This window comes from Aedes albopictus, chromosome 2, assembly GCF_035046485.1.
Source record: "Aedes albopictus strain Foshan chromosome 2, AalbF5, whole genome shotgun sequence".
Taxonomy (NCBI): Eukaryota; Metazoa; Arthropoda; class Insecta; order Diptera; family Culicidae; genus Aedes; species Aedes albopictus.
This window is the reverse complement of record NC_085137.1, coordinates 226,895,826-226,917,787: the sequence shown is the minus strand read 5'-3', so window position 1 is coordinate 226,917,787 and position 21,962 is coordinate 226,895,826. Positions and strand designations below refer to the sequence as shown.

The 21,962-nt window shown below is 44.5% G+C and overlaps 1 protein-coding gene across 1 annotated transcript; it reads right to left on the bottom strand.

The window, feature by feature from the left end:
• Positions 1-19,801: 19,801 nt before the first annotated feature.
• On the bottom strand, positions 19,802-20,532 carry LOC115255664 (uncharacterized). Its single transcript, XM_029853770.2, has 3 exons — positions 20,428-20,532; positions 20,188-20,368; positions 19,802-20,111 (listed from the first exon to the last, which is right to left on the bottom strand). Exons 1-3 carry the CDS (start codon positions 20,528-20,530, stop codon positions 20,060-20,062), a joined length of 336 nt encoding a protein of 111 aa, XP_029709630.1. The 5' UTR covers positions 20,531-20,532; the 3' UTR covers positions 19,802-20,059.
• Positions 20,533-21,962: the final 1,430 nt, after the last annotated feature.

Here is a 21,962-nt window from a genome sequence, read left to right as displayed (position 1 = left end):
AGCGCCATCTAACGGATTAACCTAGAACGAGCTAGTTCACTATCGGATAGCTATTGATGTCCTGATCAACCTTGCTGAAGACGAAATTCTTCTATGTAGTCGGATTCTCAAGAAACAGAGATTTAATTTTTTTAGGACTCACTAGCGCCACCTCACGGATAAACCTAGAACCAACTAGTTCACTATTGGAGAGCTATTGATGTCCTGATCAACTTTGCCGAAGACAAAATGTTTCTGTTGATCAGCTGTTGAAGACGAAATTCTTCTATGTAGTCGGATTTTCGAGATACAGAGATTTAATTTTTTTAGGACTCACTTGCGCCACCTAATCGATAAATCTAGAACCAACTAGTTCACTATCGGATAGCTATTGATGTCCTGATCAACCTTGCCGAAGACAAAATTCTTCTATGTAGTGGGATTCTCGAAATATAAAGGTTTAAATTTTTAAGGACTCACTAGCGCCACCTAACGGATAAACCTAGAATGAACTAGCTCACTTTCGGATAGCTATTGATGTCCTGATCAACCTTGCCGAAGACGAAATTCTTCTATGTGATCAGATTCTCGCGATACAGAGATTTAATTATTTTAGGACTCACTAGCGCCATCTAACGGATAAACCTAGAACGAACTAGTTCACTATCGGGTAGCTATTGATGTCCTGATCAACCTTGCCGAAGACAAAGTTCTTCTATGTAGTCAGATTCTCGAGATACAGAGGTTTAAATTTTTAAGAACTCACTAGCGCCACCTAACGAATAAACCTAGAACGAACTAGCTCACTATCGGATAGCTATTGATGTCCTGATCAACCTTGCCGAAGACAAAATTCTTCTATGTGATCGGATTCTCGAGATACAGAGATTTAATTTTTTTAGGACTCACTAGCGCCACCTAGCGGATAAATCTAGAACCAACTAGTTCACTATCGAATAGCTATTGATGTCCTGATCAACCTTGCCGAAGACGAAATTCTTCTATGTAATCGAATTCTCGAGATACAGAGATTTAAATTTTTTAGGACTCACTAGCGCCACCTAACGGATAAATCTGGAACCAACTAGTTCACTATCGGATAGCTATTGATGTCCTGATCAACCTAGCTGAAGACGAAATTCTTCTATGTAGTCGGATTCTCGAGATACAGAGGTTTAAATTTGTTGGGACTCACTAACGCCACCTAGCGGACAAACCTACAATCAACTAGTTCACTATCGGATTGCTGTTGATGTTCTGATCAACTTTGCCGAAGACAAAATTCTTCAGCTGTTAAAGACGAAATTCTTCTATGTAGTCGGATTCTCGAGATACAGAGGTTTAATTTTTTTAGGACTCACTTGCGCCATCTAACGGATAAATCTAGAACCAACTAGTTCACTATCGGATAGCTATTGATGTCCTGATCAACCTTGCCGAAGACAAAATTCTTCTATGTAGTGGGATTCTCGAAATATAGAGGTTTAAATTTTTAATGACTCACTAGCGCCACCTAACGGATAAACCTAGAATGAACTAGCTCACTATCGGATAGTTATTGATGTCCTGATCAACCTAGCCGAAGACAAAATTCTTCTATGTAGTCAGATTCTCGAGATACAGAAGTTTAAATTTTTTAGGACTCACTAGCGCCACCTAACGGATAAATCTGGAACCAACTAGTTCACTATCGAATAGCTATTGATGTCCTGATCAACCTTGCCGAAGACGAAATTCTTCTATGTAATCGGATTCTCGAGATACAGAGATTTAAATTTTTTAGGACTCACTAGCGCCACCTAACGGATAAATCTGGAACCAACTAGTTCACTATCGGATAGCTATTGATGTCCTGATCAACCTAGCTGAAGACGAAATTCTTCTATGTAGTCGGATTCTCAAGATACAGAGGTTTAAATTTGTTGGGACTCACTAACGCCACCTAGCGGACAAACCTACAATCAACTAGTTCACTATCGGATTGATGTTGATGTTCTGATTAACTTTGCCGAAGACAGAATTCTTCTATGTAGTCAGATTCTCGAGATAAAGAGGTTTATGTTTTTAGAGCTCACTAGCGCCATCTAACGGATGAACCTAGAACGAGCTAGTTCACTATCGGATAGCTATTGATGTCCTGATCAACCTTGCCGAAGACGAAATTCTTCTATGTAGTCGGATTCTCGAGATACAAAGATTTAAATTTTTTAGGACTCACTAGCGCCACCTAGCGGATAAACCTAGAACCAACTAGTTCACTATCGGATAGCTCTTGATATCCTGATCAACTTTGCTGAATATAATTTTTTTCTATGTAGTCTGATTCTCAACATACGAAGGCGACAGTATTGGCAATGGCTGTTGACGAAACACCTGTCAAAGCACAATGTTTCGTGATCACTAGTGCCACCTACTGGAGCGAATACGTACTAAATTACGTACTATCGAAGAGTCCTTGATCTTCTCAACAACTTTGCTGAAGACACCAGTCTTCCAAAATGCTTCATTCCTCCGCAGTTATCGCATAAGTTACTGATCTATAAATAGATCACTGGGCGTTCGAGGCATCTAATCTATAAATAGATCACTGGGCGGAAATGGGTTAATCGGAACGGTGCGGAATCGATAATTGACCATACTTTTTGTAGTCCTGGCCTAACAAGTAGTTCGAACTGCAGAGTAGACGATGGCTATACTCACAGCGATCACCTGGCGGTTTGCAACAGTATCGACTACAACAACAGTCGGCAGCGGGTAGAAGGAGAGGTGGCTAGGCCAAGGCCAAGCTCTCGCAGGTGGAAGACATCATACTTCGAAGAAGGGTTATCTAAAGAGGCGCTCCGCCTTGAGCGAAACTTACTTGGTTCAAGCGGTGATGAGCTGGTATCGGTGTTCTCGCGTGCGTGCGATGCGATCATGCCTAGGCAAGTCCACCCTAGATATAGGGGATTACTGGTGGACCGACGTGATTGCGGACCTGCGCCGCACCTGCCTACAGGCTAGGCTGCTGATGCAGCGAGCACGAACTGTGAAAGAGCGAAACGAACGGCAGGTGGTGTTTGTCGCTGCAAAAATCGCACTGAAGACCGAGATAAGGGCAAGCAAAAAGGCCTGCTTTGAGGGTCTCTGCCAGAGTGCCAATGCGAATCCGTGGGGTGATGCCTACAGAATCGTGATGGACAAGACGATAGTGTTAAGGCTTCTACAGAGCAATCTCCAGAGATGGGCTTTTTCTGCGCCACGATCATAAGGCCCCAGGTCCGGACGGAGTTCCGAACCTGGCCTTAAAAGTAGCTATAGCAGAGGATCCCGAGATGCTCAAGTCTTCTTCTTCTTCTTCTTGGCGTAACGTCCTCCTGGGACAAAGCCTGCTTCTCAGCTTAGTGTTCTATGAGCACTTCCACAGTTATTAACTGAGAGCTTCCTCTGCCAATGACCATTTTGCATGTGTATATCGTGTGGCAGGCACGAAGATACTCTATGCCCAAGGAAGTCAAGGAAATTTCCTTTACGAAAAGATCCTGGACCGACCGGGAATCGAACCCGTCACCCTCAGCATGGTCATGCTGAATACCCGTGCGTTTACCGCCTCGGCTATATGGGCCCTAAGATGCTCAAGTCTGCTATGCTGAAATACCTAGACGAGGGAGTTTTCCCAGAGGTTTGGAAGCGGAAGAGCCTGGTTATATTGTCAATGGCGGAGACACCACCCAGAGACTCGTCGGCATATAGATCAATATGCTTGACCGACACGACAGGGAAGGTGCTCGCAAAGACCATCCTCCATAGAATGTTGAGGCACACCGTGGGTATAATGGTCTATCGAGTAACCAGTTCGGCTTCCAGAAGGGAAGGTCGACCGTAGACGCTATCCTGTCGGTTACCGAGCTAGCGCTCTAGCGTAACAAAAGGAGACTACGCTACTGTGTGCAGTAGTGACTCTGGATGTCAGGAACGCGTTCAATAGTGCCAGTTTGGCGGCTATTGTCGAGACGCTCCTGCGTCTGGGAATACCCGAGTACAAGATTCTCAGAAGTTATTTTCAGAATTGAGTACTAGTTTACGACACGGAAGTGGGTTGGAAGTGCTTTCACATATCCTCAGTAGTCCCGCAAGGTTTCATCCTGAGTCTGGTGTTATGAAATGTCATGTGCGGCGAGGTGCTGAGGTTAAAGTTCCCGGTAGGAGTGGCAATCGTCGACTTCCCTGACGACAGTACGCTGGACGTTTACGGTAAATCGATGGAAGAAGTGGACTTGACTGCTGCCCGCTCGATCGCAGTTGCGGAGAAGTAGATGAGCTTCAGGAAACTGGAATTGGCTCACCACAAAACTGAAGTGTTGGTGGCAAAAGAGGCATTTGCAGGACTGCCATAATGTGATTCTGAGGGTAGATAGTTGTGTAAACAGGCGTCATGGGAAGTACCATTCCACCTGACTAAGGTCCTTTAGTTTAGGGCTTAGGCCATTGCTTCCGGCAGTATCTTCACCGTTTCGGTCATGCGGTTCCTCCTGAATGTTCGGTGTGTCCTGGTTCACAGGAAACGGCGGAACACGTTTTGTTCGTGTGCCCGCGATTTCGCACAAGGCGTGACCGCAGGGTTGCTCCATGCGGGGAGGACACAACTCCGGAAAATCTTCCAAAATGTTCAGGTTGAGTGCTCTTCAAACTCACGGAGCATGAATAAATCAGTCCACGTCGGAGGGTCATACGCAATAGTAGTCTTTAGAACCTTGTTCAGGCAAACTTTGAAGGAGTTGAAATCACATGCATTTATGGAATTATCAGATAGATGCTAGAAAGGGTTTGAGTCTTGCTTGCCAACAGCAACATGCGCATGGGTAGCTTGATTCGTATAAACAAAACTATTGTAACCTACGCCAATAGTCCACTGCACGAATTTATGCTGGCCTGCTTACTCTCACCGAAAATTTGACGTTTAAACGGTGCCGGCACCTCTCAAACGTCAAATTTTCTGTGAGAGTAAGCAGGCCCGCATAAATTCGTACAGTGGACTATGCTGGATGGAACTTTACAAAAGAACGAAATATATCATAAAGATGTCAAAATCAATACACGAATCAGTCTAATCAGTTTCATTGGTACATCATGCTCTACCATAATCTGCCATAGCTTATTATTTTCACTGAATCGTAAGCTGCCTTGAAATTCACAAACAGAAGGTTTGTTCAGCTAGGTTGTATCTCCGATTTTTTTCATGAGATTTTAAAAAAAAAAAAGCTAATGAGTCCTGAAGAAAGATGATAGTTTAAGGGTTTATCTGATAAATCCTGAAAAAAATGTTGGTTCAAAAATCAAGTTGTTAATTTGAATTTATAATTGTCATACTTGCAGATGATACAAAAACTGAACTTTGAGGTTTTGAAGGCAAGATTCGGAGAACCAAGTTAACCCCGAAACAATGATGAATGTAGAGAGAGTAGTGCTGATTTCAATTAGAATACATGGTGTCTCCAGAAATGCTCGGCATTTCATTCGAACATTATTGCTGCGGTTTTAAGGAAAAATTATGACAGTCACGTTTTCATAGATCATTCAAAAGGCTCATCACCCTAATCCTGCTGTTAAATCTAGCATATACCCTTCGCTCTGTATAAGGAAGCTCGGTTATCCATTGCCCGTCTCGGTATTCATAGGCTCGCCAACTGGACATGGAAACCTTACGCACACTGCAGGGGACTTCATGAACAGCATGTAATTGTTGATCAGCCACTCGTCGTCGTCGTCGGCGGCAGCCAGCAATCGAAAAGCACGCGGTCTAGTTGCTTCCAGCTGCGGGGTCAGTTCACTTTCAATCAACGCACAATTATGCTCATGGTGTGAACGCCTACGGGGCTGATCCTCAATGGTTGCCCCCTACAACCAGATACCCGACTCGGCTGGGCTCATTTGAATGGCGAGGAAAGAATGCCTCCACCGGCAGCCAGCCAACCAGCAAACCATTTTGCCATGGGAATTATTTTTACGGTCATCACGGTGCGCGTGCTTATTTCAGCTCTCGAGGTATTCGTCGAAGCGATCTTGATTTGGGAAGCCATGCCGAGCGCGTTCCGTTGCGTACCACTGACACTCTTAATATGTGTACGCAAATATTTAAACTGTTATTACGCGAGTTGAAATGCGTGCTGCGTCCCGCGGGTAAGCGGCTTGATCAGTAGTACATAGTGACTCACTCTGCACCTAGATACAGCCGATGAGGTGTGAATCTCTGGCAGTAATTTGTGCCTTCGAACGCAGATTTATTGCTGATAATTTCGATTCTGCCGGAGCTGAAAGGTGATACCAACTTTACTGCAGGGTGTGGTTGGCTCTCCATATTTACCACACGCTAACGAAGATACTAATTCACCGTTCCTAGCTTAGTGCACGCATGAAATCTGCATACATTGTATACAAGTAGGTTAGCATATGTGCCAACAGTGTTGCAACAACTGTATATAAATTCGCGTTTCTCCAAAAAATCTTGTTGAATTTTTTCTTCTCGTGATGCCTCCAGGAATTTCTTCCGGGATTCGCCCCGTAAACTAGTTCCCCGTAAACCTTCAAAAACCCCCGAGATTCCTTCTGAACTTCCGGTATTCATCCTAGGAGCATTGGGTATGTCTAATTGATTTAGGTAGACTGTTTCGTTATGAAATCTTATCCTACTCCACAATATTAGGTATACTACACTAACTCAAGTCCAATTGCCATTCATCTAGCATCTAGCAACTGCAATTGATTAATCTGTCAGCTGTAGTGTCAACCTACGACGGCTATCAAATCATCACGCCCCATACACGGAACAAACGTGGAATTGGAAGTCACAAACGCGTCAAAATCACTCCCTTGTCAATACAAAGCCTACGATCTCTGCCCAGCCTACATGTCGCCGGTGGCGGCAGACTTGAAAGCACATTAATCGCTATTTATTCGCCCATTCAATGGTTTATAGCGAAATCCAGAAGGGAAACCGAAGGCGTCATAACCGGTGTCACAGTAGCGCGTGCTTCAGTACCTCAACCGATCGATTGTTCTGTTACTTTTTTTGGTTTCAAACATCCTACCTTATATCAAAGCGAATAGTTCCAACCATTGGCGTAACTAGGTCATAGCTCTAGGGGGGGGCAAGGCCATGTCGATATAGATTTTTTATACTGAAAAGATACTTTTCGCCTGAATTGCGTGATTTTTTTTCCGAAATGGATTATTCTGGAGGGGGCCAGGCCCCCCCTGGCCACCCCCTATTTACGCCAATGGTTCCAACCAGTGTACGCAGAATGTAGCACCGCAAGCGAAAAATAGGCAACAAAGAAGGCACGGCAACAACGCTTTGTTTTTTCGTTAGCAGATAATGACAAAATCGCTCCCGAGTTTGTTCATAACAAAAACAGTAGGAATATTTGTCTCGTTCTATTCACATCGTGATTTTCGCATTGTTTTACAACTGAAACTCGACTCTGAGGATGGCAAGAGTCTTAATTCGTCCATATGCTCATGAATTTGATGATGTGGGTCGAAAATTTCAGCGGAAAAGCCGAAATATCGGCACACGCACGGCAAGCGATATTTGTTTTATTGCTCTCATCGCTTGACATGCGGAGCGCCTTTGTTACCGACATACACCGCTTAGGACAAAGCGTTTGTTTTTCGGCGTGATCCGTTTTTCGTACCCTGGTTCCAACCCAAACGTAGACCAATAGGTGATTTAATGGCCCAGTCACATGCGCAAAGATCTAAGATAGACGATTGACTGTTTCTTCACCGTTGAACATTCAATCGATTACCGCGATGATTTGCATGCAAAAATTCATCCTCGCACAGCCGATAGCAACGTTGAGCAACTGGTTACACGAGGAAACAACTTGATTCCCTCCCCCTGGGGATTTCAAATCCTAACTGCAGATAACAACAATGCATTAAAATGATCCACCCACTTTCAGTTAGCATTTAGCGGAATTTTCTCATTGTATGTCAGTTCTTTAAACCGTTTCCATGCAGCATCGTTATGGATAAGAGGATTTACGGCAGTTTGGAGACAAATACGCCCCGTAAACAATAAAAAATAAACTTCTTTTAAAAGCAATAAAACTATGACTAATCATCCCTACATATAAGAAAAAAAAACAACTTGAGGGAAAGAGGTATTTTGTATTAATTAATAATACATGATCAAACAACTCATAAAAAAAAATCCAGTAAAAAATCATTAAGAAAATGTCACACAAAAACTCCAATACAAATATATTTTTTTCGAGTAAATTTTCTTTGAACACGGATAGTTATGTATCATTTTTTTATGTTTCATACTTTTTTTTATGATATGGGAGGATGAAACAGCCTGCCCCTCGTAAAATGTGTCGATCAGCCAACTTCACCTTTGTCGGTTGTAAATCGCAGTGAACATGAGTGCGTGGAATGCAAAAACGCTACGGATATCGTCGCATAATGTGTATGCTAAAATGCGAACATAATAACCGTTATCAACATTCCGATAGGTAATTTTCGACTCGCATCATTGTATCTATTAGGGGAGACTGAGGAGACTTGATCCCTGGGAGACTTGTTCCCCCCATATTTGCTCGGCATTAAAAACATTTTTCTTCTAGCATAATTTTTCCAAAACTACTCCTGGACAAACGACTATGTTTTGGCTACAAGTGATTTCGATTGTACATTACATTATTTTTTAACGGCTGATGGTTTGTTTTCAGTCCTTCAGAAATCTTTTAGGCGATTCCGAAAAATCTCAATAACTTTGTGAAAATTAAACCAAATCAAATTTCACAGCACATAGTTTAAATAGAATACTTTCAAACTTATTTATCCAAATAAGGCTGTTGTTAACATATTTTAATTAATTCAGCTTAGTATACACAACAGTGACATGGGGAGACTTGATCCCTCGATACATTATACATGTGAAAAATGAAATTTTATTCGGAAGCCTCTATTTACTTGGATTTCTAGTCTATTCAACTATAAAATGTGTCAGATAATTATAACTTTAGCACAAACCAAGAAAAAAGGTATCAAGTCTCCCCATTTTGAAAATACGGCATATCCTTAAAAATTAAAGGAAATCTTACAATTTCAAACACTCATTGTTCATCGAAAATACAAGAAAACTTGAAAAGAAAATGAATAGGAAGACTCTGGAATTATTTTCCCTTTAAAAAACCATGTGCTCAAAGGGGGATCAAGTGTCACCCATTTTTGAAAAATACATCATAAGACATGCCTCCATAAAAGCACAGTTTTGAAAACTTTAACAATAATTTAAAGGCCTACTGTTGTGTATTAACTTGCAATAGATGTTTATCTGCCATTTTGTACGGAAATCGGATCTAGTTTTGTGTTTTTTCTTTAAGTTTCAGGTAAATTAAGAAAAAGGGATCAAGTCTCACCAGTCTCCCCTACAAGCTGGAGTAAAAGGGTGCGTGTGGTAGGATGAAGTTCAATAGCATTACTATGGCACTAAGGAGTTTACAATACATAAGGTATTGGTTCACTTATTAAGCATGTGAGCCCCATTTTCATCCTACGAAAAACAAAGGATTGAGGCGCTGTTTGTTTTGTTTCTTATTTTTGTATTTTTTGCCAGAAGTGAGCACCCATGAAAACAAAAAGAACGGAATCAATCGTTGTCGTAATCGCTTGTTTTCGAATAGGATGAATATGGGAGCGTGAGATTACTGATGGCACACATACCCTACATACATATTGAGTATGACAAAGTATTCTCGTATGAAAGTTGACGTCATGACAATGTAACAATAAATGCAAAAATGTAGTGCGGTATTTATGGTAAAGTCAAATAACTTCAGCCGATGTTTAGAACAACTTATGGTCGTAAGCACCAACGCAGTTAATACGAGATTTGATCCCGATTTTCAAAAATCCAGATTACTTTTTAATACTCCATTTGGTAAGCACCAAACAGCTTCAAGAGAGGATTTAACAAAGAAAGCACACAGCAATTTTCTCTTTCGTGATTGTCCAGCTCGCGGAAATGTCAATTCAGTTTGCTTCAGCATTCAATCAGCTGGTGTTTATTTACTCTTTTTTCGTGCAAAAAAAAAGTTTGTTCCTCCTGCGTGATGGACCGTCATCGGTGGGCAGGAATTGCGCGATGAGCGTTGGATGCATAACGCAATCCTGAAACACTCCACGAGGATAAGTGGACAGTGGACACTATCAGACAGCCCCACCGCTGTCAGTTTTCCTGATCAAACAGAAAGCGCCGCAAAACCCGCGAAGTCTCATCCGTGTGCGCAACACATTTCACCCGGGTGAAATAGTGATTTTATGCCTTGTTCTCCAGGAATTTCTTCGGGTATTCCTCCAGGAATTTCTTCGGAAATTGCTCCAGGAATGTCTTCGGAAATTCCTTCAGGAATTTCTTCGGGAATTCCTCCAGATTTTTTTTTTGGGGATTCCTCAAGGATTTTCTTCGGGAATTGCTCGGGGAATTTCTAAGGAAATTCCTCCATAAATTTCTTCGGGGATTTTTCTATAAATGTTTGTACACAAGGTAGAGAAATTTTCTCAGAGAATTTATGAAAAATTCTCTTGGGATTTAATCATAAAATTTCGGCAGGGATCCTCAAAAACAAATCCTCAAAAATATCCTTCAGAAATTTCCTCATGGATTACTTAAGGAATTCTTCAAGAACATCAGAACATCCTCAAGGAAAGCCTTCAGGGATTACTCAAAAAAAAAAAAAAACGCAGCGGTTACTTTCATCTGCGAAGCAAATCCTGGAGAAATTTCCGAAGCAATTCCTGGAAGAGTTCTCGAAGCAATTCCTGGAAGAACTCCCGAGGCAATTCATGGTGGAATTCCTTAAAAAATTTCTGGAAGAATTTCCGAAAAAAATCCTGGAGGAATACCCAAAAAAATCCTGGGAGAATTCCCGTATAATTTCTTGGAGGAATTCACGAAGGAATTCCTGGAGGAATCTTCCCGAAGAAACCTCCGAAGGCATTCCTGATGAAATTCCTGGAAGAATCCCCGAAGAAATTCCTGGAGAATCCCTTAAGAAATTCTGGGAGAAATCCCCGAAAGGAATTGGAGGAATCCCCGAAGAAATTCTTGGATGAGTCCCAAAAGCAATTTCTGGTGGATTCCCCGAAGAAATTCCTGGGGGTCTCCCCGAAAGAATTTCTGGAGGAATCCCCGAAGAAATTCATGGAGGAGTATTGAAGCAATTCCTGGAGGAATCCTCGAAGGAATTTCTGGAGGAATCCCCGAAAAAATTCTAGGAGGAGTTCCCGAAGGAACTCCTGGAGGAATCTCCGAATCTTCCTGGTGGAATTCCCTAAATATTTTCTGGAGGAATCCCCGAAGAAATTCTTGGAGGAGTCTCCGAAGGAATTCCTGGAAGATTTTCCGAAGACATTGCTGGAGGAATCTCCAAAGGAATTCCTGGATGAATCCCAAGAGGAATTCCTGGAAGAATCCCTGTAGAAATTTCTGGAGGAATTCTCGAAAGATTTTCTGGAAGAAATTCTGGGAGGAGTTCGCGAAGGAATTCCTGAAGGAATGCCCGAAGAAATTCTTGGAGGAGTCACAAAGCAATTCCTCGTAGAATCTTCGCAGCAATTCCTGGAAGAATTCCCCGAGGAAATTCCTGGAAGAATCTCCGAATAAATTCCTGAAGAAATCCCCAAAAGAATTGCTGCAGGAATCCCCAAAGGAATTTCTGCAGGAATCCCCAAAGGTATTCCTGGAAGAATCTCCGAAGAAATTTCTGGGGGAACTGCCGAAGAAATTCCTGGATGAATCTCCGAAAGAATTCCTGGAGAAATCTCCAAAGGCGGGGGTGGAAGCTCAGGTAAAATATTATCTCCTGGGCGCCCATTAAAAACACCACCCCCGGCGAAGACTGGCGCTCGAGCCTAGCTATTTAGAACTGTAGTTGGAGGAAATGCCAATGCAGAACCCGTAGCTTCCGGGAAGGTAAGCCCAGCTCCCTGGGTTAGTGGGTTGGTGTCAGGCCCTGCGAGCCAACCGTAAAAAAGACTAGCACCGGAAAATCAACAAGAGAAGAATGCGAACCGATACCAATGGCGACGACCACAGCGACGAAAAAGGACTTGCGATTGGAAGCTCGGTACGTGGAACTGCAGATCTCTCAACTCCATCGGGAGCACCCGCATACTCGCCGATATACTGAAGGACCGCGGGTTCGGAATCGTAGCGCTGCAGGAGGTGTGTTGGACAGGATCTATGGTGCGAACGTTTAGAGGTAATCATACCATCTACCAGAGTTGCGGCAACACACGTGAGCTGGGAACAGCTTTTATAGTGATGGGCGACATGCAGAGGCGCGTGATCGGTTGGTGGCCGATCGACGAAAGAATGGCAGGTTGATGATCAAGGGCCGATTCTTCAACATCAGCATAATAAACGTGCACAGCCCTCACTCCGGAAGCACTGATGATGACAAAGACGCATTTTACGCGCAGCTCGAACGCGAGTACGACAGCTGCCCAAACCACGACGTCAAGATCATTATAGGGGATCTAAACGCTCAGGTAGGCCAGGAGGAGGAATTCAGACCGACAATTGGAAAGTTCAGCGCCCACCAGCTGACGAACGAAAATGGCCTACGCCTCATCGATTTCGCCGCCTCCAAGAACATGGCCATTCGTAGCACCTTCTTCCAGCACAGCCTCCCGTATCGTTACACCTGGAGATCACCACAACAAACGGAATCGCAAATCGACCACGTTCTGATTGATGGACGGCACTTCTCCGACATTATCGACGTCAGGACCTATCGTGGTGCTAATATCGACTCTGATCACTACCTGGTGATGGTTAAACTGCGCCCAAAACTCTCCGTTATTAACAATGTACAATACTGGCGGCCGCCCCGGTACGATCTAGAGCGACTGAAGCAACCGGATGTCGCCACCGCATACGCGCAGAATCTCGAGGCAGCGTTGCCGGACGAGGGTGTGCTCGATGTGGCCCCTCTAGAGGACTGCTGGAGTACAGTCAAAGCAGCCATCAACAACGCAGCCGAGAGCACTATCGGGTATGTAGAACGGAGTCGACGAAACGATTGGTTCGACGAGGAGTGCAGAGCGGTTCTGGAGGAGAAGGATGCAGCGCGGGCGGTAATGCTGCAGCATGGAACCCGACAGAATGTGGAGCGATACAGACAGAAGCGGAAGCAGCAGACCCGTCTCTTCCGGGAGAAAAAGCGCTGCCTGGAAGAAGCGGAGTGCGAGGAAATGCAACTGCTGTGCCGTTCACAGGAAACACGGAAGTTCTATCAGAAGCTCAACGCATCCCGCAAAGGCTACGTGCCGCAAGCCGAAATCTGCAGGGATAAGGATGGGAGCCTCCTGACGGACAAACGTGAGGTGATCGACAGGTGGAAGCAGCACTTCGACGAGCACCTGAATGGCGAAGAGAATGTAGGCACGGAGGACCAAGGCAGCGGAGGAAATGACTATGTTGGTGCAGCAGAGGACGGGAACGAACCAACTCCCACGCTGAGGGAAGTTAAGGATGCCATCCACCAGCTCAAAAACAACAAAGCGGCTGGTAAGGACGGTATCGCAGCAGAACTCATCAAGATGGGCCCGGAAAAGTTGGCCACCTGTCTGTACCAGTTAGTAGTCAAGATCTGGGAAACCGAACAGCTACCGGAGGAGTGGAAGGAAGGGATAATCTGTCCCATCCACAAGAAAGACGACAAGTTAATGTGTGAGAACTTTCGAGCGATCACCATTTTGAATGCCGCCTACAAAGTGCTATCCCAGATCATCTTCCGTCGTCTATCACCTAAAGTAAATGAGTTCGTGGGAAGTTACCAAGCCGGTTTCATCGACGGCCGGTCGACAACGGACCAGATCTTCACCGTACGGCAAATCCTCCAGAAATGCCGTGAATACCAGGTCCCAACGCATCACCTGTTCATCGACTTCAAAGCGGCATACGACAGTATCGATCGCACAGAGCTATGGAAAATTATGGACGAGAACAGCTTTCCCGGGAAGCTGACTAGACTGATAAGAGCAACGATGGACGGTGTGCAGAACAGCGTAAGGATTTCGGGTGAACTATCCAGTTCATTTAAATCTCGACGGGGACTACGACAAGGTGATGGACTTTCCTGCCTACTATCCAACATCGCCCTGGAAGGTGTTATGCGACGAGCCGGGCTCAACAGCCGGGGTACGATCTTCACGAAATCCAGCCAATTTGTCTGTTTTGCGGATGACATGGATATTATTGCTAGAACATTTGGAACGGTGGCAGAACAGTACACCCGCCTGAAACGTGAAGCAGCAAAGGTCGGACTGGTGGTGAATGCGGCTAAGACAAAGTACATGCTGGCAGGTGGGACTGAGCGAGACAGGACAAGCCTTGGCAGTAATGTTACGATAGACGGGGATACTTTCGAGGTGGTAGAAGAATTCGTCTACCTCGGTTCCTTGCTAACGGCTGACAATAACGTGAGCCGTGAAATACGAAGGCGCATCGTCAGTGGAAGTCGTGCCTACTATGGGCTCCAGAGGAAATGCGGTCAAAAAAGATTCACCCCCGCACCAAATGTACCATGTACAAGACGTTAATAAGACCGGTGGTTCTCTACGGACACGAGACATGGACGATGCTCGAGGAGGACCAGCAAGCACTCGGAGTTTTCGAGCGACGGGTGCTAAGGACGATCTTCGGCGGCGTGCAGGAGAACGGTGTGTGGCGGAGAAGGATGAACCACGAGCTCGCTGCACTTTACGGCGAACCCAGCATCCAGAAAGTGGCCAAAGCCGGAAGGATACGATGGGCAGGGCATGTTGCAAGAATGCCGGACAACAACCCTGCAAAGTTGGTGTTTGCTAACCATCCGATTGGTACAAGAAGGCGTGGAGCGCAGAGAGCACGATGGGTGGACCAGGTAGAGCGTGATCTGGCGAGTGTTGGGCGTGACCGACGTTGGAGAGCTGCAGCTGCAAATCGAGTATTATGGCGGCAAATTGTTGATTCAGTATTATCATGAATTTGATGTTAACTAAATAAATGAAATCTCCAAAGGAATTACTGGAGAAATTCTTGGTGGTACCCCCACGGGAATTTCTGCAAAAATCCGTGAAAGAATTCTTGGAGGAATCCTCAAACGAATTTATAGATAAATCCCCGAAAGATCTTCTGAAGAAAGAATTCCTGAAGGAATCCGCGACGGAACTCCCAAAGGAATTACCGAAAGGAATCCTTGAAGAGTTACCAAAGGAATTTCTAGAGGATTCACTGAAAGAATTCCTGGAGGAATTCCTTGGAGAATTCCTGAGAGAATTCGCGGAAGAATTCCTGGGGAAGTCTCGGAGAAATCTATGGGGGAATTCCCGGAGGAATCCCTGAAAAATATCCCGGATGAATCTTTGTTGGAATTACCGGAGGAATCCCCGAAGGAATTAATAAGAATCTTCAAAGAAATGTTTGGAGGAATTCCCGAAGAAATTACTGGAAGAACCCCCGATAGAATATACTTGAGAATCCCTGGGGGAATTGGGGAGGAATCCCTGTAAGATTTACCGGAGGAATCTCTGTCGAAATCAAAGGAAAAATCAGTGGGTTATTTCCCGGAAGAATCCCTGTTGGAATTTCCAGAGGAATACCTGGGGAAATTCGTGGAAGAATACCATAGCTTATCATACTTGTCCCCGTGAATACACTACCATGCAATCCTGTAGTGTTTTCACTTCGCAATGAGTACTGAAACTAGTGGTAGATATCCATTAACTTTTGTTGCACACACTGAAGAACATTGTAAAATGCACATTATGATGCACCTCCAACGGGGATAAAGATTCCTGGTCTTCTAAGGCTGATGACGCAGCACGGATCCATACACGGGTATGCATGGTTCGCGTGTGTCCGCCGCAGATGGGAAATTTCCGACACCACAGAGTTGAGCTCGTTCAGCTACTCCATCTTTTTTTGCTTTTATTTACCTACTGCTTGACGTTTTCTAACTATGATTGCGTTGTTATCGTAGTATGTAAGTCAATTTATTACCGCACGCAGCCAGTTCTTGTAAATCCGAGATTTATTTTTAGTGTGCCGAAATCGCCATTAGAATCCTAAACGTTAAAATTAATTTGATAATGTTCCTGAAGAGTTCTGCAGCCTCTTTCATTAATACTAAGTATAAATTTAATTTAAAAAAAAACTAAGATACAGTTCACCATGCTGATCGGCTCACAACAATGCCGCGATAGAGCGAGCGAAAACACGGGGAGCCAAAGGCGTAGCCAGTCAGCGCTATTCGGCTCTCAAGAAGAAAGGGGAGCGCTCATGTAGGCGAGACAAAAAAGCGTGGGCGGACTCCCTAGCCGACGAAGGTGAGGAAGCCACAAATACCGGCGACATTCGTGATTACTACGGTGCCCGTGAAAGACACATCTGGACTGCTATAGACTCCGAATAGACTGTTGAAATTATCAAAACATCAAACATGATCCGCCAAGGGTTCGATGCCATTACCTGTGCCAACACCGAAGCTCCATCGTATCAGTACACGAGATAGAAACCGTCATCCGTAGCATGAACTGGAACAGGGCGATCTCATATCACCTGACCTCGTAGTATCCGCACAACTACTGCATCAATTATTCTGCAACCTATGGGAAACTGTGACATTCCCGACCGACTGGATGCAAGGCGTCTTAGTAAAGGTGACCAAAAAGGGTGGCCTGACTGTATGCGATAAATGGCAGGCATCATGTTACTGTGTATCGTTCTCAAAGTTCTCTGCAAAATTATCCTGAAACGAATACAGGAGAAAATTGACGCAAATCTCCGGCGGCTGCAAGCAGGATTCCGTGCCTGACGATCCTGTGTGGACCATATTGTTACGCTCCGTATCATCTTAGATCAAAACGATAGATTGTGCCCCTAAGAAAATCATCGGCCTCATTGAAGCAGATTGTAATACTAGATATAAGTTTTTTTTTGTAAAAACTGTTTTTGTTCAATAATAATAAAAAAAAAATCACTGTACAGGGCATTTTTGTGCAGAGTACTGCACAACGGTGTCTTGTCCGATCCCATCCGGGTCGTTGCTGGAGTGAGGCAAGGATGTATACTATCACCTACTATGTATACTGTACTACTACTATACTACTACTATATATATACTGTTCCTCATCGTAATCGACGAGATCCTGGTTGGAGCGATTGATCGTGAACCAAATCGTGAGTTGCTGTAGCAGCCCATTACCATGGAGCAACTAAATGTCTTCGAACTGGCTGATGACGTTGCTCTCTTAGCTCAACGGCGCTCTGATATGCAGAGTAAGCTCGATGATCTTGCCGATCGCTCCTCGGCGGCAGGTCTCACCATCAACGTGAACAAGACCAAATTGTTGGATGTAAACACGGTCAACCTTCTCAGTTTTACGGTAGCTGGGTAAGCAGTGCAAAATGTTGAAAGCTTCCAATTTCTTGGTAGCCAAATGGCGGCCGACTGCGGCACCAAGGTCAACATAAGTGAACGGATCAAGAAGGCGAGGGCTGCCTTTGCGAGTTTAAGCAATGTACGAAAAAACAATCAGATTAGCCGACGCACCAAAATCCTAATTTTCAACTCAAACGTGAAATCTGTGCTGCCGTACGCAAAAAAAAAAAAAAAACTTGGTGTGTATCAACGGGGAACACTCAACGGCTGCAGGTCTTCATCAATAGATGCCTGTGGTATATAATTCGTGCATAGTGGCCTCACAATTGGATCTTCAACGTGGAGCTCCATCGTCGATGTCATCACAAGCCGATAGCAACAGAAATTCGAGAGCGAAAGTGAGAGTGGGTCGGCCACACTCTACGCAGGAGCAGGAATGAAATCTGATTAGGTTGGAACCTAGCCGGACATCGCAGCAGAGGCAGAATCAAAGGCTCATGGCGGCGCAGCCTCAACAACGAAATCAAGCAAGTCGACAGAAATTTGATCTGGTCACAGGACAAGGCAAGGCGATGGCTGGCAATCGCTCTGGCTGGAGATCTATTAATTCGGCCCTCTGCACCACCATGGTGCTCAGGACTGAAAGTAAGTAAGTAGTAGTGCTATAGCGGCTGGTTATATTGATACAACTTAATCATTTTATGGCTTTATCGGTCTCTTTCTACTGTTGAGTGTAAGGGAGTAAAGATCAAAGTCGATAATGAAGTGATAGATATGACAGAATTCACTAGGTTGCAAACAAATGTGAATATTTATAGAAGGTGAAATTAGGCATGGAGATCATGTATTGAACGAATACATTGCTGGAGGTCCACAGCAGAAGGAATCGCAAATCGACCACGTTTTGATTGATCGACAACACTTCTCCGACCTTATCGACGTCAGGACCTATCGTTGCGCTAACATTGACTCTGATCAATTTCTGCTGGTAGTCAAACAGCGCCAAAAACACTCCGCATTCAACCATGTACGGTACCAGCGCCCGCCACAGTACAACCTAGCTAGACCGATTACAGCAAACGCACGGGACAAAACCCGATGAAATGAAACAGAAAACCCGTCTTATTCGGGGATAAAAATGAAGCAGTGAAGAAGCGGAGTGTGAGGAAATTGAGCTGCTGTGCCGTTCTCAAAAAACTACTAGACGCTCAACGAATGACGCAATGGCGTCGTTCCGCGAGCCGAAATGTTCAAGGATAAGGACGGAAACGGTCCAACTCTCACGCTGAAGAAAATTAAGGACGCCATTCACCACCTCAGAACCAACAAAGCATTTGGTAAGGATGGTATCGCAGCGGAACTCATCAAGATTGCCCCAGAAAAGTTGGTCACCTGTTTGCACCGTTTGCTAGATGGAAGAGGTAATCTTCATTTCCATTCTCACGAGAAAAAATGCTGACTGAACAATATGTAACAACTGGGCTGGATGCGATTATCATAATGTCTCTATTGAGTAGCGGTGCTGCATAATTCTTCACAGTGATGAATGTCAGTGTACAAATTTGCATAATTTTTAGGATACTTGGTTTCTATTGTCCAATATTACAGCTTTGATGAACTCTCCCAATCAAGCCAATAAAAAATAAATAAAAGTCCTTAACAATTAGCCTTATTTATGCACCAGAGTTCACCACTGCGCCTATAATTTCCAGTCTGTTCAATGTTCCTACAGAGCTTACCTACATTCTACCTGTATGGGGCTGTCCATAAACCACGTGGTCATAGGGGAGGGGGGGGGTGGTCGATCAATGACCATTTTGTATGGACAAATAAAAAAAATGTATGGACTAATGACCACGCGGAGGGGGGGGCGGAAAAGTCCCAAAAAAATGACCACGTGGTTTATGGACAGCCCCTATCATGTTGATTGGTTGACAACATGCCTGGGGCCACCAAACAGCCGGCATATGCTTCAATTTCGCTCCAGTATCGATTATATACATTGTCCAGTTGCACTCAGGGACGGAAGAAGGGCAAACCGCAATCCGTCACGCTTCTGACAATAATGCGGCACCCTTTCAGTACTTCCACAGTCCACCCGTGCCGTCACAAAACAAGAACACTCAATCGATGTGTTGATTTACATTTCTCTCCGAAGCGATCAACGACCGGGTGCTTCTTATCGTAAGGTACACCGGGGCAAGTTGAAACGGGTGGGGCAAGATGAAACAGCGGGTTAACATGATGTTAGCCAATAAGTGTAAACAGCTTGAATGCAATAACACATAGTTTTTGATTCAAACAATCTTTTGACGAAAGGAAAATTCCCAAATTGTATTGAAATCTATTTCAAAACTTCGTGTTTCATCTTGCCCCACCTGTTTCAACTTGCCCCGGTGTACCTTATGTGAATAATCGATTCCATCGCCGCGGAAGGTAATCCGTTAATTTGTCATGGTTGCATAAGCAAAGAACAGAAACAAATAATGACCCAGCCCTCTATCGCGGCGTTGTTTGCCCGCACTTACCTTCGCAACCGTCTGGAAACTCCTCCGAAAGACCGAAGAACTCCTCCTGGCACTGGTCGCACTTGATTCCCTCGGCGCCCAACTTGCACTCACACTGACCACTCAGCTTATGGCAAAGCCCACCTGCCGACCCATTCACATGACACTCGCACGCCGGACAATCAAGGTCCAGGTTTCCGTAGCCACTCTGGAAAGAAACATGAAGCAAAATCGGGGACCATTAATCAACGGCTCCGCTCACCAGCAGGGAGGGTAATCCTTACATCACACTCGTCACACCTTCGTCCGCCGTAGCGGGCTTTGCAGATACACTGCCCGGTAATGACATCGCAGACATTCTCCAGCGCACCAACCTCCGAACAACTGCACGGTTCACATCCCTCGTCGGGAAGTCCCCAGTAGCCACTCTTACAGCGCTCACAACGCCACCCCTCCGTGTTACCCCTGGGGAAATGTAAATAAAATCAATATCAATTTCATGAAGAAATCCACGGACAACTTACAAACACTCAATACACTCCCCTGTCCTTGCGTTGCATGGACCACCGTGGCAAGGACAAGGGAGACATTTGCCATCCAGCTCGATCGGGTTACCGAAGTAGCCATCGTCACATCTGAAACCAGTAGAAAAGTAGTATTATTCCAGAATTTGAATTCCTTTTCGATACTAACATTTCACAATGATCTCCTGTGTAGCCTTCTGGGCACTGAGTGCAAATATATTCCGAGATGTTCGATAATCTGTAATGAAAAAGAATAGCAGGTTCAACACTATCAAAAAGCCGTTATTATTTATTAAAGGAGAAACATCAGAGAGTACAAATATGGCTGCCGCCATTGCCGACTTGGACCCCTACTCACGTTTTCAAGAGTACCAATCTTAAAAATTCGTAAATAAATGCGCTCGATTTGGAAAAGTTTCCCCTTTTTTGCAAGTGAGTAAAGCCAGGATGAACAAGTGCGGCTGAGATCGATGCTTCGTTCGTCAGATTTGTGCCGCTAAAGTTTGTATGCAAAATTACAATGGAATTTCTTGATTTCTTAATACCTTAACCCTTTGGAGCCGGAGGGGTCATAAATGACCCCAACATAGAAACGGTTGTATAAATTCACCCATTCGATAAAACAGAATACTGTCTTCGGCAAAGTTGTTGCAAATTGAATCCTCTATTATGGGAAAAATGGGAATATTTGTATTTGGGTCTTCATTGATGACCTAGAACATCATGAACACTGTGAAATTTAGAAAAACGAAATAATTGACATACCAGTTGTTCTGAAAGCTGAACTTGGATGTGGGTTACGTTTATATGTATTCATTTGGTCTTCGTCAATAACATCAAAGGGTGTTTTATATACTGGGATGCTCTTTTTTTTCCTTCTAAACCATAGGGGGATAATCTGCTCAACAGACACCCTAACAGAAGGTTAGGGTAGTGTAGGTCTGGCAGGTCGTCTTCTACAACAAAAGTAAAATCCAGGACTACTCTCTCCTCGTACCCACTAAACCATTCCTATGGTCGCCAAACCCTACGTCTCTCCGGAACCACCAAGAAGGTATTGCTTCAGAGAGGGGCTAGTGCAAATCGCACCCACAAGGTTAGCTGCGTAGCCTGCAGCAACGAACATCGATGACTCGCTTTGGAGAGTCCATCACGGTAGCATGCTGGCGCTTAGCCAGTTTCCCGAGTGGTCCTCGCCACTGCCTTTGTCCTCGGAAGGCGGGCAGAGTCAACCCCGCCCGCGCCCTACTGCTGAGCGGACATCAAGAACTGATGCCCACATGCAACCCGATCTGAACTGGGATGCTCTAGATGTTCCAAACTGTCCTATAGTGAAGTCCTTCAAATTTACAAGAACAATTTTATGCATTTTCGCCAAAATACCTTGAAGTTCAGGACGTCAAGTCTACACTCGTAACAGTATCCATATATGTTATACTGAGTAACTCTGTATAATCAACTGCAGTTACTGAAGCAATCTGAAGTCTACTAGCTTATTATAAACCTTTGGGACATTCAGGTTTCTTCAAACTGTT

Excerpts from the sequence above, each read along its gene's own strand:
- LOC115255664 (XM_029853770.2), bottom strand. The coding sequence starts at position 20,530 with ATGGCTACTTCGGTAACCCGATCGAGCTGGATGGCAAATGTCTCCCTT. Across the intron at positions 20,369-20,427 it reads GGGGAGTGTATTGAGTGTTT|GGGTAACACGGAGGGGTGGC; the intron begins GTAAGTTGTCCG and ends ACATTTCCCCAG. Across the intron at positions 20,112-20,187 it reads GAAGGTGTGACGAGTGTGAT|AGTGGCTACGGAAACCTGGA; the intron begins GTAAGGATTACC and ends GTTTCTTTCCAG.